The sequence below is a fragment of the Melozone crissalis genome, unplaced genomic scaffold (assembly GCF_028551555.1).
Source record: "Melozone crissalis strain CALT ecotype California unplaced genomic scaffold, PUWL_Pcris_2 ptg000046l_1, whole genome shotgun sequence".
Classification (NCBI taxonomy): domain Eukaryota; kingdom Metazoa; phylum Chordata; class Aves; order Passeriformes; family Passerellidae; genus Melozone; species Melozone crissalis.
In genome coordinates this window covers 4,314,662-4,326,603 of record NW_026535824.1, presented here as the reverse complement: position 1 = coordinate 4,326,603, position 11,942 = coordinate 4,314,662, and the positions used below count along the sequence as shown (strand labels likewise).

Genomic DNA, 11,942 nt, shown 5'->3' with positions numbered 1-11,942 from the left:
TCCCATCCCATGACCCCGGTGCAGTGTCACTGGCAGCACAAAAAGCTCTGGGTTCCTTTGCTTCTCATTGCCAAGGCACGTGTGGAGCTGGAACTTACCAGGGCCCTGGATCAAAGTATGCCTGTGGCTCTCTCCCTTCTTCTAGGGAAGATGAATATCCTGCATCCAAGGATGACAGAACAGCTCTTCTAATGAGGGCCTTTCCAAGTCCAGCATGGATAAACACCGCCTGATCAGATCTTGGCACTCTGGGCAGAGAAACCAGAAACCACCACTTAGTTGGAGAAGGCTCCTATTGGCTTTGCCCCACCATTCCCATGCACAGGCCATGCTGGATGTGCTCAAAGCTGGGCCTAAACTTTCCCATCCATTCCCTGTTTTGGAGGAGAGCAGGACATTTGCCACCTCCTCAGCAGCTGCCAGTGCAGGATGCCCACGAGCCTGCTGCTGTCTCCCAGCACTGGGATTCCCCCCGTGCCCAGAGATGAGGATCCACCTTGAGAGAGCCGTTCTGGCAGCGAGAGCTGATGGTCCCAGCTGATGTTCTGGCACCTCCTGAAAGGGTGCTCCCCACAGACCATCTGGTGCAGCAGGATGCCTAGGGACCAGATGGTAGCTGGCTTGCCATAGTACCAGCCAAAGTGGGTCCATTCCGGGGGGCTGTATGACCGTGTTCCTATGGAATACAGATGGAGTTCATCAGGGGGATGAGGCTGTTCCCAGAGCCTGGCCCCAGCATCCCTAGGCATGTGGGGGCTGCCCCAGTGGCACACAGGGTGAGCATTGCCCTCTCACCAGCACCTGGGACTTGTGTACAGACTTGGGGTTGGAAAAGAAGCCACTGGTGTTTCAAGAGGTCAGTGGAAGCCCTGGCAAGGCCTGACCATAACAAGGAAGAACCCACCCAGTGCTGGGAAAAACCATGCTCTCATCCTCCCGGCCTGCATTGCCCCAAAAACCATTATGAACCCCAACAGACCAGGTGAGTGGAGCAGTCCAAGCCCTTTCTCACCTGCACACCAAACCGGCTGGGCACAGGTTCTGGTTCTCCCTCTCTGCTACCCCCACCCACGGGTATTTTTGTTGGGCTGGCTGCTCCAGCACCAGTTCTGGGCAGAGTGGGGGGCAAAGGCTGCCAGCAGGGCTGGAAGATGGCTACCCACTCAGCCCTGAGTTTCAAAAGAAACTCGCTGAAGACTCAGTGACATGAAGGGCCGCAAAAGAGAGAATCCCTGCTGCCACAGTCAGCTTGGGCTGGGAGATGTTGGGTCATGAGATGCTGGGCCCAGGAGCCCTGCGTGGGCTCACCTGCAAAGTGCGTGTAGGCTGTGTCCTGCAGGTAGGTGCCACAGCCAAAGTCAATCAATTTGGCCTGCCCGGTGGCCAGATCAACCAGGATGTTCCCTGGTTTGATGTCACGGTGCAGGACCCCGCAGCTGGTGCAGTGCCGCACGGCCTCCAGCACCTGGCGGAACAGCTCCCGCGCCTCCTCCTCGGGCAGGAACCGCCGTGCCCGAATGAAACGATGCAGGTCCTGACACCGCTCTGGCCGCTCCAGCACCATCAAGATGTCCTTGGGGAGCTCAAGCCACTCCAGCAGCTGGACCACACCGGGGAAGCCAGTGGACACCTTGGCCAGCAGCACAATCTCCAGGGGTGCGCTGGTGCCATCGGGCTGCGGGAGGAGCACAATGCCGTCAGTGGAGCCGATGCCGTGCCGGGGCTCGTGAAGCCCTCAGCCAGCCCGGGATGCTCTGCGCCCTGCGCTGGCCCCACGCCCGCTCTCCCTCGGGGCGCCCTGGCGGCTCCCACCGTGCCGGGCCTCGGCTCAGTCCCGCCCGGCACGGTCCGGCTGCTGCCGCTGGCCCTGCTCACTCACCAGCTTGCCCCAGTGCAGGACGCGGTTCCGTGGCACCCTTTTGATGGCCACCTGCAAGTCAAGGGGAGCAGAGGGCTCAGCTCACCGCCTTCCCTGCCCAGCCCCATTCTCTGCCCTCCTCCTCCTCCTCCTCCGCCCCCTCCCCTCGTCCGCCGCTCACCGGGGCGCCGTCCGAGAGCCGCGTGGCCGCGAAGACGCTGCCGAAGCCGCCGCGCCCCAGCAGCGAACCCAGCCTGTACTGCTCCTGCAGGCCCTGCTGAGTCTGCCCTGCGGGCGGGACGCGGCGGTCAGCGCTCGGCCCGGGGCCAGCAACGGCCCCCGAGCGCCTCTCAAGCGCCCCGGGCCGGCCATGCCCAGGCGTTCGCTCCCGGGAACGCGGCACGGGAGGCTCGGGGCTGGCGGCCGCGCTGCCGAGCGGCGGAGCTCGGGCCGGGGAAGCCGCAGCGGAAGCGGCGGGAGCGGCCGCGCCGCCTGTGTCCTCCGCGGGCCCCGGGAGGAGCCGGGGCCGGGGTCGGGACTGGACCCTGCCTCGGGGCCGGGGCCGGGCTCGGGCCAGGCGGAGCCGAAGGGCGGCGATGCCGCCCCCGCACCAGGCACTGATGCCCGCCCAGCAGCGCCACCGCCAGTACGGCCAGAGCCGGGCGGAGGCGAGACCGCGGCGGGACGGCCGGGGCCGGGCACGGGGCAGCCCCGCCCGGGGCCGGGGGCGGGCCGGGGGCATGGCCCAGCCCGGCAGGGGACAGGGAGGCGGGGAGAGGAGAGGGACGCCGGGCAAGGGACCCCGAGAGAAGGGTGCCCGACAGCGGGAGAGAGAGAGAACAATGAGAATGAGAGTGAGAATGAGAATGAGAATGAGAATGAGAATGAGAATGAGAATGAGAATGAGAATGAGAAGCAGTGTTTAGGGTCTGTGGTCTTTTTTCTGCCGACGCTGTTGCTGCTGCTGCCGCTGCTGCCGCCGCTGCCGCCGCTGCAACTGAGGCACCGGGGCCGTTCGTCCCCGTGTCCGTTCCCCGCTCGCCCCACGAGCCCCACGTTCGAGCCCCGCGCGCCCCGGGGACAGCCCCTCCGTCTGCCCAAACACGGGAACCTTCCAGCGCTGAGCCCAGATGCAGAGCCCTGACTCCTGCGCACTGGCACAGCGATCCCCTCGCCTGCTGCTGTGCATTGTCCTTGCTGAGGGTCAAACACTGTCGGGCCACCTTCCCTTGGGGTAGGATTCCTACCTGACCCAAGCACTACACTTACATGTCCAGTGTTGCTTTCCAGTAAAAACAGGAGAAGGAAAACTGTGTGTGGCTCATGGTATTTTAGAACGCCTAAAAATCCCTAAGTCACTGATCTTAGAGGTGAGGTACCTCTGGAATTACTGGGATGCAACATGGAAAAGGGGAGCATAGAAATAAATAGAGGAAAACATCTTGGATTGTTTCTTCCATTTTCATTTCACTTCTGGAAAGCTGTTTCAGTTTTCCAGGAATCTTGTCCTGTCTGCTCTTCCCAAGAATTTCTCATGGAGAACAAGGTCAAGCTTCTGTCACAAGATTTGCCACCAGGAAATTATGCCACTGGTGAAGTTTTCATTGTGACTGTTTGTGCTGGCTTAGGGCAAATTTTGGGAGGAAATCTCCAAAAGGAATACATCTAGAAAGAAAGTTCAAGCAGCCCCTACCCCTACTAGTTCAGGAAAAGACTTCCCTCGAGAAAAGTGAAAAAAACCTCAGTTTATTAAACAAGTAAAGTATTCACAAGCATGAAAAATGAATAATATTAAATAAAACCTTGGACAGTGCTGAAGAGATGGAAAATTCAGAAAGTCCTTGTTGTGGGTTGTAGTTGGCTCACTCGGTCTCTTCTAAGTCCCTCTGGTTCTGGAATGCAGCGTCCCAGAGCTCGGGGGGCCACAGGTGTGAGCTGCAGGTGTTTGTCTGGGTTTTCAGTCCAGAGCAGGTTTAAACAGTTCCAAGAAAAAGGAAAGTCACAGTCCGAGGAACTTCTCTTCCTAAGCTAGCTAAAACCAAATTGCTAGACCTGGGCTGTGAAGGCATCGGGAAATTTCCAAATCTGTGCACTGGCAGTCTCAGCAAACACTAGATCTGGATGGTGCTGGAGTCAGAACCTTGAAATTTCCAAACTTTAGATTTCTGTGCCAGCAAATCACTGGACTTGGGCTGTGCGGGCACCAGGAAATTTCCAAATCTGGGTACTGGGGCAGCAAACACAAGATGTGGGAGGTGCCAGACCCAGTAGCAGGAAGTTGCCGGGTTTTGGATTTCTGTGCCAGCAAATTGCTGCACTTGAGCTGTGCCAGAATAGGGAAATTTTCAGGTCAAGGCACTGGCAGTTCCAGCAAACCCCACATTTCAGGAAGGATTGGATCTGGACCCTTCCCTTCCCTTCCCTTCCCTTCCCTTCCCTTCCCTTCCCTTCCCTTCCCTTCCCTTCCCTTCCCTTCCTCCACAAGGTGCGAGAGGGGCCGGACAGCAGCCAGGCAGAAAGGGACCTGCAGGGACTGATGGACAGCAGGCTGGGCATGAGGCAGCAGTGTGCCCAGGTGGCCAAGAAGGCCAATGGCTCCTGGCCTGGCTCAGGAATGGTGTGGCCAGCAGGAGCAGGGCAGGGATTCTTCCCCTGTGCTCAGCAATGCTTGGGCAGCACCTCAAGTGCTGTTTTCAGTTCTGGTGCCGCCAATTTAGGAAGAACATGGAGGGACTGGAGCGTGTCCAGAGAAGGGCAACAAGGCTGGGGAGGGGTCAGGAGCACAAGTGCTGTAAGGAGTTGCTGAGGAAGCTGAGGTTGTTTATCCTGGAGAAGACGAGGCTCAGGGGAGACAAGGCGGTGTCAGGGCACAGGCTGGACTTGATGATCTCCATGGCCTGTTCCAGCCTTGCTGATTCTGGGATTCTCTGGAACCACCCTTGGAGCAGTTGCAGGATGAGCCCTGGGCCCCCTCTTGAGAAGCTGCAGCAGCCCAGGTCCCTCAGCTTCTCCTGCCAGCCCCAAAGCCCATCCTGTCAGTCCTGCAGAGCCTCTGCAGCTCCTCCTCACTGCCCAGAACAGGGAGCCCCAGAGGCAGACACAGCAGCCCAGATGTGCCCCCCTGGCCTGGGGTGCCTCTGGCAAGGGAGCAGCACCAGGCACTGCAGGAGCCTGCAGACAATTCCTGCAGCACTTGTAGGATGATCCTGCTGCCCAAGGGACGTTCCCATGGGGCCAAGTCAGGAACTGCAATGGGGAGTGGGGCCAGAGAGGAAAGGGCAAACAGGGATGGGCTGTTTGCAGGGGAGGGGACAGGGCTGGGCAATAGGAAGAAACTTGCAGCAGGAAGAGTGAAAAAAGCAAAGGTGAAGTCAAGGAAATGCTGAAGGCATTTTGGGGGTGGCTGCTAGGCAGCCCTGGCTCTGAGCAACAGCGTCTGCACTGGGACAGGGAACTCTCAGCGGATGGGAACAAACTCTCTGCCTGACTGCAGAGGCCAAGAAAAAACTGAGTGGTTTCCCCGGTGTCCCCCAGCCCTTGCTGGCCCATGGGGCTGATGGCATTTGTGCTCCCTCACGTTCATGTCCCCACACCAAGAGCATGGGGGTGCTCCCTCTGCTCTGTGCAATGCAAACAGGGGCTGCTGAGCCAGTGCTGCCGTGTCTGTGCCTGCAAGGATGGGGCACCTGTGTGAACTGGGGGAGAGGCCAGGGCTGCAGAGGGGGGATGTTGTTGGCAGCTCCATGAGGATGCTCTGGGACGCTGCCCTGAGCTGTGCAGCGCACTGGGGATGGATCAGCCCCTGCTCTGCTGCTCTATCCCGTCTGCCCCAGGGCCCTTGCAGAGCCCCAGCCATGCTGTTTGCCCCCAGCCTGCCCACGGCCAGCCTGAGGCTGCTCACGGGGGTTTCTGTGCTGAGCATTGGCCTGGCCGTGTTCTTGAGAGAGCCTGGGCAAGGAGCCTGGGGCCCCCAGGCCCTGGGCTGAGGCGTCAGAGCTGCCCCAGCAGTGCCCATGGCCTGTCCCTGCTGCAGCCGCGGCAGTGCCACCCCCAGGGCTGTGCCCGGCCCCGAGAGCACTCAGGCCCTGCAGCAACACCAGGGCCACCAGGGCAGCGGGGCAGGGCCACGGCAGCAGCACTGGCAACACCAAGTGCGGCTGCTGCTGCTGGGCACAGCTGCTGGGCCAGCACTGATCTGCCCCCAGCTCTGCACACAGACATTGCTGCTGCACCTCCAGAGAAGGCAACAAAAGGGCATCTCTGCAGAAAACTTTGCTGGGAGATCCTTTAGTTCCTTTACAGCCACCAAGACTGCAGCCCCTCCTTGACACAGTCTGTGGCCACAGGAACTCTTGAGATACACAAAATGTGAAATGGAATGAACTGTGGCTTTTCTTTTGGAAAATATGGAAAAACTACAATCAAGGGAAAAAAAACCACCAGCAAGAAAACCAACAAGAGCTATCTAAGATGACTTTTATTACAAGTGATTTGCAAAAACTGTCATCTAATTTAGTCTTTCTGAATGCATCCAGCCATCAGTCTCCACACGGCAGCCTTGAGCTCCTGGTTCCTCAGGCTGTAGATGAGGGGGTTCAGGGCTGGAGTCACTACCGAGTACAGAACTGACAGGGTCAGATCCAGGGATGGAGAGGACATGGAGGGGGGCTTTAGATAGGAAAATATACCAGTGCTGATAAACAGGGAGACCACAACCAGGTGAGGGAGACAGGTGGAAAAGGCTTTGTGCCGTCCCTGCTCAGAGGGGATCCTCAGCACAGCCCTCAAGATCTGCACATAGGAGAAAACAACGAACACAAAACAACCAAAAGCTAAGGAGGCAGTGAAAACAGAAACTCCAAGTTCCCTGATGTAGGGTTTTGAGCAGGAGAGCTTGAGGATCTGGGGGATTTCACAGAAGAACTGGCCCAGGGCATTGCCATGGCACAGGGGCAGGGAAAATGTATTGGCCGTGTGCATGAGAGCAGTTAGAAAGGCACTGGCCCAGGCAGCTGCTGCCATGTGGGCACAAGCTCTGCTGCCCAGGAGGGTCCCGTAGTGCAGGGGTTTGCAGATGGACATGTAGCGGTCGTAGCACATGATGGTCAGGAGAGAAAACTCTGCTATGATAAAGAAGAGAAAGAAAAAGAGCTGAGCAGCACATCCTGTGTAGGAGATGTCCCTGGTGTCCCAGAGGGAATTGTGCATGGCTTTGGGGACAGTGGTGCAGATGGAGCCCAGGTCAGTGAGGGCCAGGTTGAGCAGGAAGAAGAACATGGGCGTGTGCAGGTGGTGGCCGCAGGCTACGGTGCTGATGATGAGGCCGTTGCCCAGGAGGGCAGCCAGGGAGATGCCCAGCAAGAGGCAGAAGTGCAGGAGCTGCAGCTGCCGCGTGTCTGCCAATGCCAGCAGGAGGAAGTGCCTGATGGAGCTGCTGTTGGACATTTGCTGATCCTTGGCATGTGGACCTGTTCATGGAGAAAAAGACAGTGTAGAGATAGAGGAGACACCCGTAAGCAAAATCAAAGCAATTTCCCATACGCTGTCCCCTGTAAGTGACACAGACCTCCTTTTGTGTTCAAGTGTTCTGCAGTTTTCTTTTTAAGCTCCCTCCATGTCTGTCTTGGTATTCTTGGATATCATAAGCCCTCAGCATTTTTGCTGCCCCCCGGGAGAATAGAGTGATTTCTCTGAGACAAAGTGTTGAGTGGAGACTAAGGGGAGGTGTTCTTTCATTCTGATCTGTTCAGATTTTGTCAGGGGTTTAAACTTTAGCAGGTGGAGGGTGATCAACTTCCCATGTTTATTCCCAAAAATGCCTTAGGTACTGCTGAGAGCAGATGGATCCACTACAGCCCAGCTCCACATTTGTGGCCAAGGGCTCTCTTTGCTCATTTCACCAACCCAGCAGCATTTTCAGTGTAACAACACCGCTGCCTTTCCCCACCAATCTTATATCTCAGAGATACTCCAGGACAGGTTTGCGCCCTGGATTGAAGCTCCCAGCTTGGACTGAAATCTCAGGGACACTCCCAAGTGTCCTTATGATGGTATTGGATGAAGGGAGATGCAGCTCCTTCCCTGGCTGCACTGACAGCATTGCCCAGAGCCGGGCACTGGGGACAGCGTCACCCTGAGCCAGCGGTGCCCCCTGCCAGAGCCCCCAGGGCCGGGCAGATGCTCCCAGCCCTGTGCTCTGCAGAGGGAACTGGGCCCGGGGCTGCAGAGCTGCCCCACGGCTCTGCTGCAGCTCTGCCTGCACAGGAGGGGCTGCACACCTTGGAGCCCCGGCCCTGAGGGCAAAGGCTTGGCTGGGGCACAGGAGGGAGGGGGCTTGTTCAGAGGGAGGGGCTGCACTGGAGGGGATCCTGTGGGCATCTCTAAACTCTCCCTGCCACAGCATTGCTGGGTTTTGTTTTCTTTCATTCCCTGATCTTCTCTCTGCTTCCTGCAGATTTCCCTGCTGCAGGTGTTTCCCTGTGCCTGATCTCTCTGTGCCAGCACTCACAGACCCCAAAAAATCTCTGTGCACTCTCCTTGGTCCTACAGAACCCTGCCTGTTTGCAGGGCACTGGATGGGGCAGATTCTGTTTGCAGCTTGGAGAAAGGACAGCTCAGACTGAGCCTGATGGGTCATGCAAAGGTGATGCTGGTGCTGTCCATGGGCAGAGGAGTGGCTGAAAGTACATTAGGAATCTCCTGTGAACCTATTGATCACTAAAAGTAACAGTTCAGATTTCTCAGGTACTTGTCAAAATTCATAATCATCCTTTAATATTTATACCCCCTCCCCGTCATCCTCCAATAGTAGGAAACTGAATACAGTCTTAGGAATTTTCCTCATTTTTATCAAAATCCTTGTCTTGGAAATATTCTGTGACTGATCAGAACCCCTCAGTACATCAGAGCTTCATGAGCATTTCACCTCCCCTGCACCAAAAATACCCAGAGTTGTACTCACAGAGTCTATAGGCATTGGAATGGTCCAGCAGCAGGAGATGGCTCCAGGAGCTGCAGCTGCATTGTCCTGCAGCCAGAGGTTCCTGTGCCAAGGGCTGGCAGTGATTCTGCCCCAGGCACTTCTCAGCACCTTCCCAGCCCTGACTGATTGAAGCTCTCTGTGCCTCTGTGCTGTGCCTGGGCTGGCTGCAGGCAGTGCCCCAGCCCTGCTGGGCTGGCAGAAGAGCTGCTCATCAGGAGAAATGTGCTTTTGAAGCTCTTCTTGGTTACCAGGAGCTGCATCTGTACCAGGAGCCCAGCTCAGCTCAGCAGCCCAGATACAGGACTAGGACTGTAATGAGTCTCTGGGGCTTTGTGCTCAGGCCCTGAACATCAGTCCCTGAGAAGGAGCTGAAGAAACCTCTCCAGAACTCCAAGTCAGAATCCAACTCCAAAGTTTCTTGGACTTGTAATGGGTCCCACTGAGGGACACGACTGAAAAAGTGTCCCCAGACCCCAGGCAGAGCAGAGAACTGGAGGCAGTGATGACAGGTGGGGACAAAGAGAAGCCAAGTCTTGGTGCCCTGGGGCACAGCAGGGTCTGTACCACCAAGGGCTGTGAGGAGACACCTTGTGCTGAGGCCCTGGGGCCTCCTGGCACAGCCACAGCCAGGCTGGGCACTGGCAGCCCCTTGTCCTGCCCTCAGCATCCCCCCCTAGCCCACATCCCAGTGGCCTCAAGGATCTGCTGGAAGGAGTCCCTGGGGAGCCTTGCTCAGGAATGGGGACTCCTGAATGCTCCCTGCAGGGATTGCAGGTTTTTCAAAGGACTTTGGGTTTGGCTTTTGCCTTGGAGTCTCTGAGAGCTTTGTGCAATGATGGCCTCCAATTATCTGCTGTAATTAGTCCCTGGAGAGGCTTTGTCAGTAACACCACTCAGTGGGGCTCATTAATGCTTCAAGGTACTTCAGTTCTTTTAAGGTACTTGGTGTTTCCGTTTTGATACAGACTCTGTGAGAGGTTTGTGCAATCATGGCCCCAGGTATCTACTTTAACAAGTCCCTTGGGAGCTTTGTACTGACACTCAGTGGGGCTCATTAATACTTTGAGATACTCAAGGTTTTTAAGGTACTTTGGAATTTCCTTTCCATGCTGAGTCTCTGAGAGGTTTTTGTGCCATTCTGGCCTTCAATTCTGTCCTCCAAGGAGTCCATGAGGAGCCTGTGTTGGGGATGGACCTCAGTGGGAGCCATGAATGCCTTGAGACACTTTGCGGTTTTCTTCTGACTTTGACTCCTGGAAAGGTTTGTGCAATCTCCTCTCAGGCCCTAAGGTTCAAGGGCTCAGCTCCAAATGCACAGTGAGGCGCATGAGGATCAAGCAAATCCTGACAAACCATGGCTCTGCCTTGATTTCCCTCTGCTCTCATGGAGCTCATCAGGAAGCTGTCTGTAGTGGTTTTTGTTCACTAATTTGAGATTTCTTGGAGAATACAGCAATGATTGTGATGGGTTCAGTGTTGGCTATATACCAGTACACTCACTGAATTATACGTACTTATTTCCTGCTGTGAGGTAGGATTAGGAGAAAGGCAAAGTAGCCTCAAAACTTCAAAAGGGTATAAAGAAAAGTTTATTACCAGTAACTAGAAGAAAGAGTAATATGAATGCAAAAAAAACTTTTGGAACACTTCTCCTCTCCCTGCAAGCTTTTCTTTCTTACTGACAATGAAAGAGACAAAACCTAAAATTTTCAGTCACTTTGCCACCTCTAGAATAGTTTTTCTTCAATTCACGTAGGGAAAGGAGTCTCTCTTCCATGCTATGGAAGCTTTACAAGAAAACATATTTCTCGTGGCTCTCAATTCCCATGAACATCAGCCTCCCAGAAAATCTGCAATCGTGAAGTCCCTCCCATTTTTTCACATCTTTTGCCACATCTGTGTTTATGGGCATGTTAGTTTATGGGGTATTAGTTTAAAGATGAGCTGCTTAGGAACAAAGGTTCTCTTCATCTATTTCTGAAATCATCTTCATATCTACAAACAGAGGTCTTCTTCTCTTCATGAGGCACAGGGTCTCATCACTAGTCTCTCTTTCTCTGTTCAAATTTCTCATGGGATCATAGCTACTTCAAGGTTTGCTTACTTTAGCATGGAGGTTTTTGCTGAACAAGTCATCTTCCCATGCTTTTCAATGCCTTATAGGGAAAAAGAGAGTCTGATGTATCAATTACATCCTTCTCCATTGCTTTACAAGAGGATTTCAGCTCCAAGATCAAGACATCTCCTCATCCCTCCTATCTGGGACTCAGCTTCCACTTCACTGACCCCCATGTCTTTGTGCTGCTCATGTATGTATCTGCACTTTGTCCTTTTCTCTCCCTCGAGGGAGGATGGAAGCACTGAAAGAGTTCATATCTCACCCGGGGCCTGCAGATGGTTCTGTGACCCCAGCCGGGCTCGGTGCTTGTGGCCGGAGCTGTTTTATGATGGAGGTTTCTGCAGCAGCTGCGCTGGGGCTGTGTCAGGATGGGCCGCGCTGGGGCAGGGCCAGGATCTCAGCAGCCAGGCCAGAACTCAGCAGCAGCAGCATGGCCGGGGCCGATGGCTTCTCCTCCCCCTGCCTGGGGCTTGCGGCTGAACCCCAACGGTGGCAGAATCTTGGCCGAGCCGGCCCGGCCCGGGGCTGCTCCTGGGGCCCGGTGGATCATGGCTCAGCCTGGGCTGGCGGCGGGGCAGGGCTCAGCAGAGCCCAGATGGTCACAACTGCAGCCATGGCCCGGCCGGGCCTCGGCCCCGCGGCCTCCCCTGCCCTGCCCAGCAGCCGATGGGGCCTGGCGGGGTCCCTGGGAATGGGCCCGGCCCCACGGCAGGAGCCGCCCGGCCCGGCCTGGCTGAGATGGGGGCCGGGTCGGCCTTGTTACCTCTTTGCCAGCCAGAAGGGAAAGAGACCCTCTGTCCTGGTTTGAAAAGCAAGTGAGTTTTTTGGGATGCTGTAGTTAAACCAATAGGTGCCCAGATTTGAATATTGGCACGTGGTGTAGCCACTGAGGACATGGGTACGCCTCTGAGAACACAGGGGGTTAAAAGCAGAGAACTGCCAAGAAAACTTTCTTTTGGTTCTGGTGGGTGAAAGAAACCTAT

General features: G+C 56.0%; 1 protein-coding gene across 1 annotated transcript; it reads right to left on the bottom strand.

The window, feature by feature from the left end:
- Positions 1–563: 563 nt before the first annotated feature.
- LOC128943462 (olfactory receptor 14J1-like) lies at positions 564–7,135 on the bottom strand (the record flags this gene model as incomplete). Its single annotated transcript, XM_054286402.1, has 5 exons — positions 564–676; positions 1,309–1,675; positions 1,880–1,930; positions 2,040–2,141; positions 6,401–7,135. Coding segments are annotated over 5 exons (1,368 nt in total), but the record flags the coding sequence as incomplete, so codon positions are not given.
- Between the last annotated feature and the right edge of the window lie 4,807 nt (positions 7,136–11,942).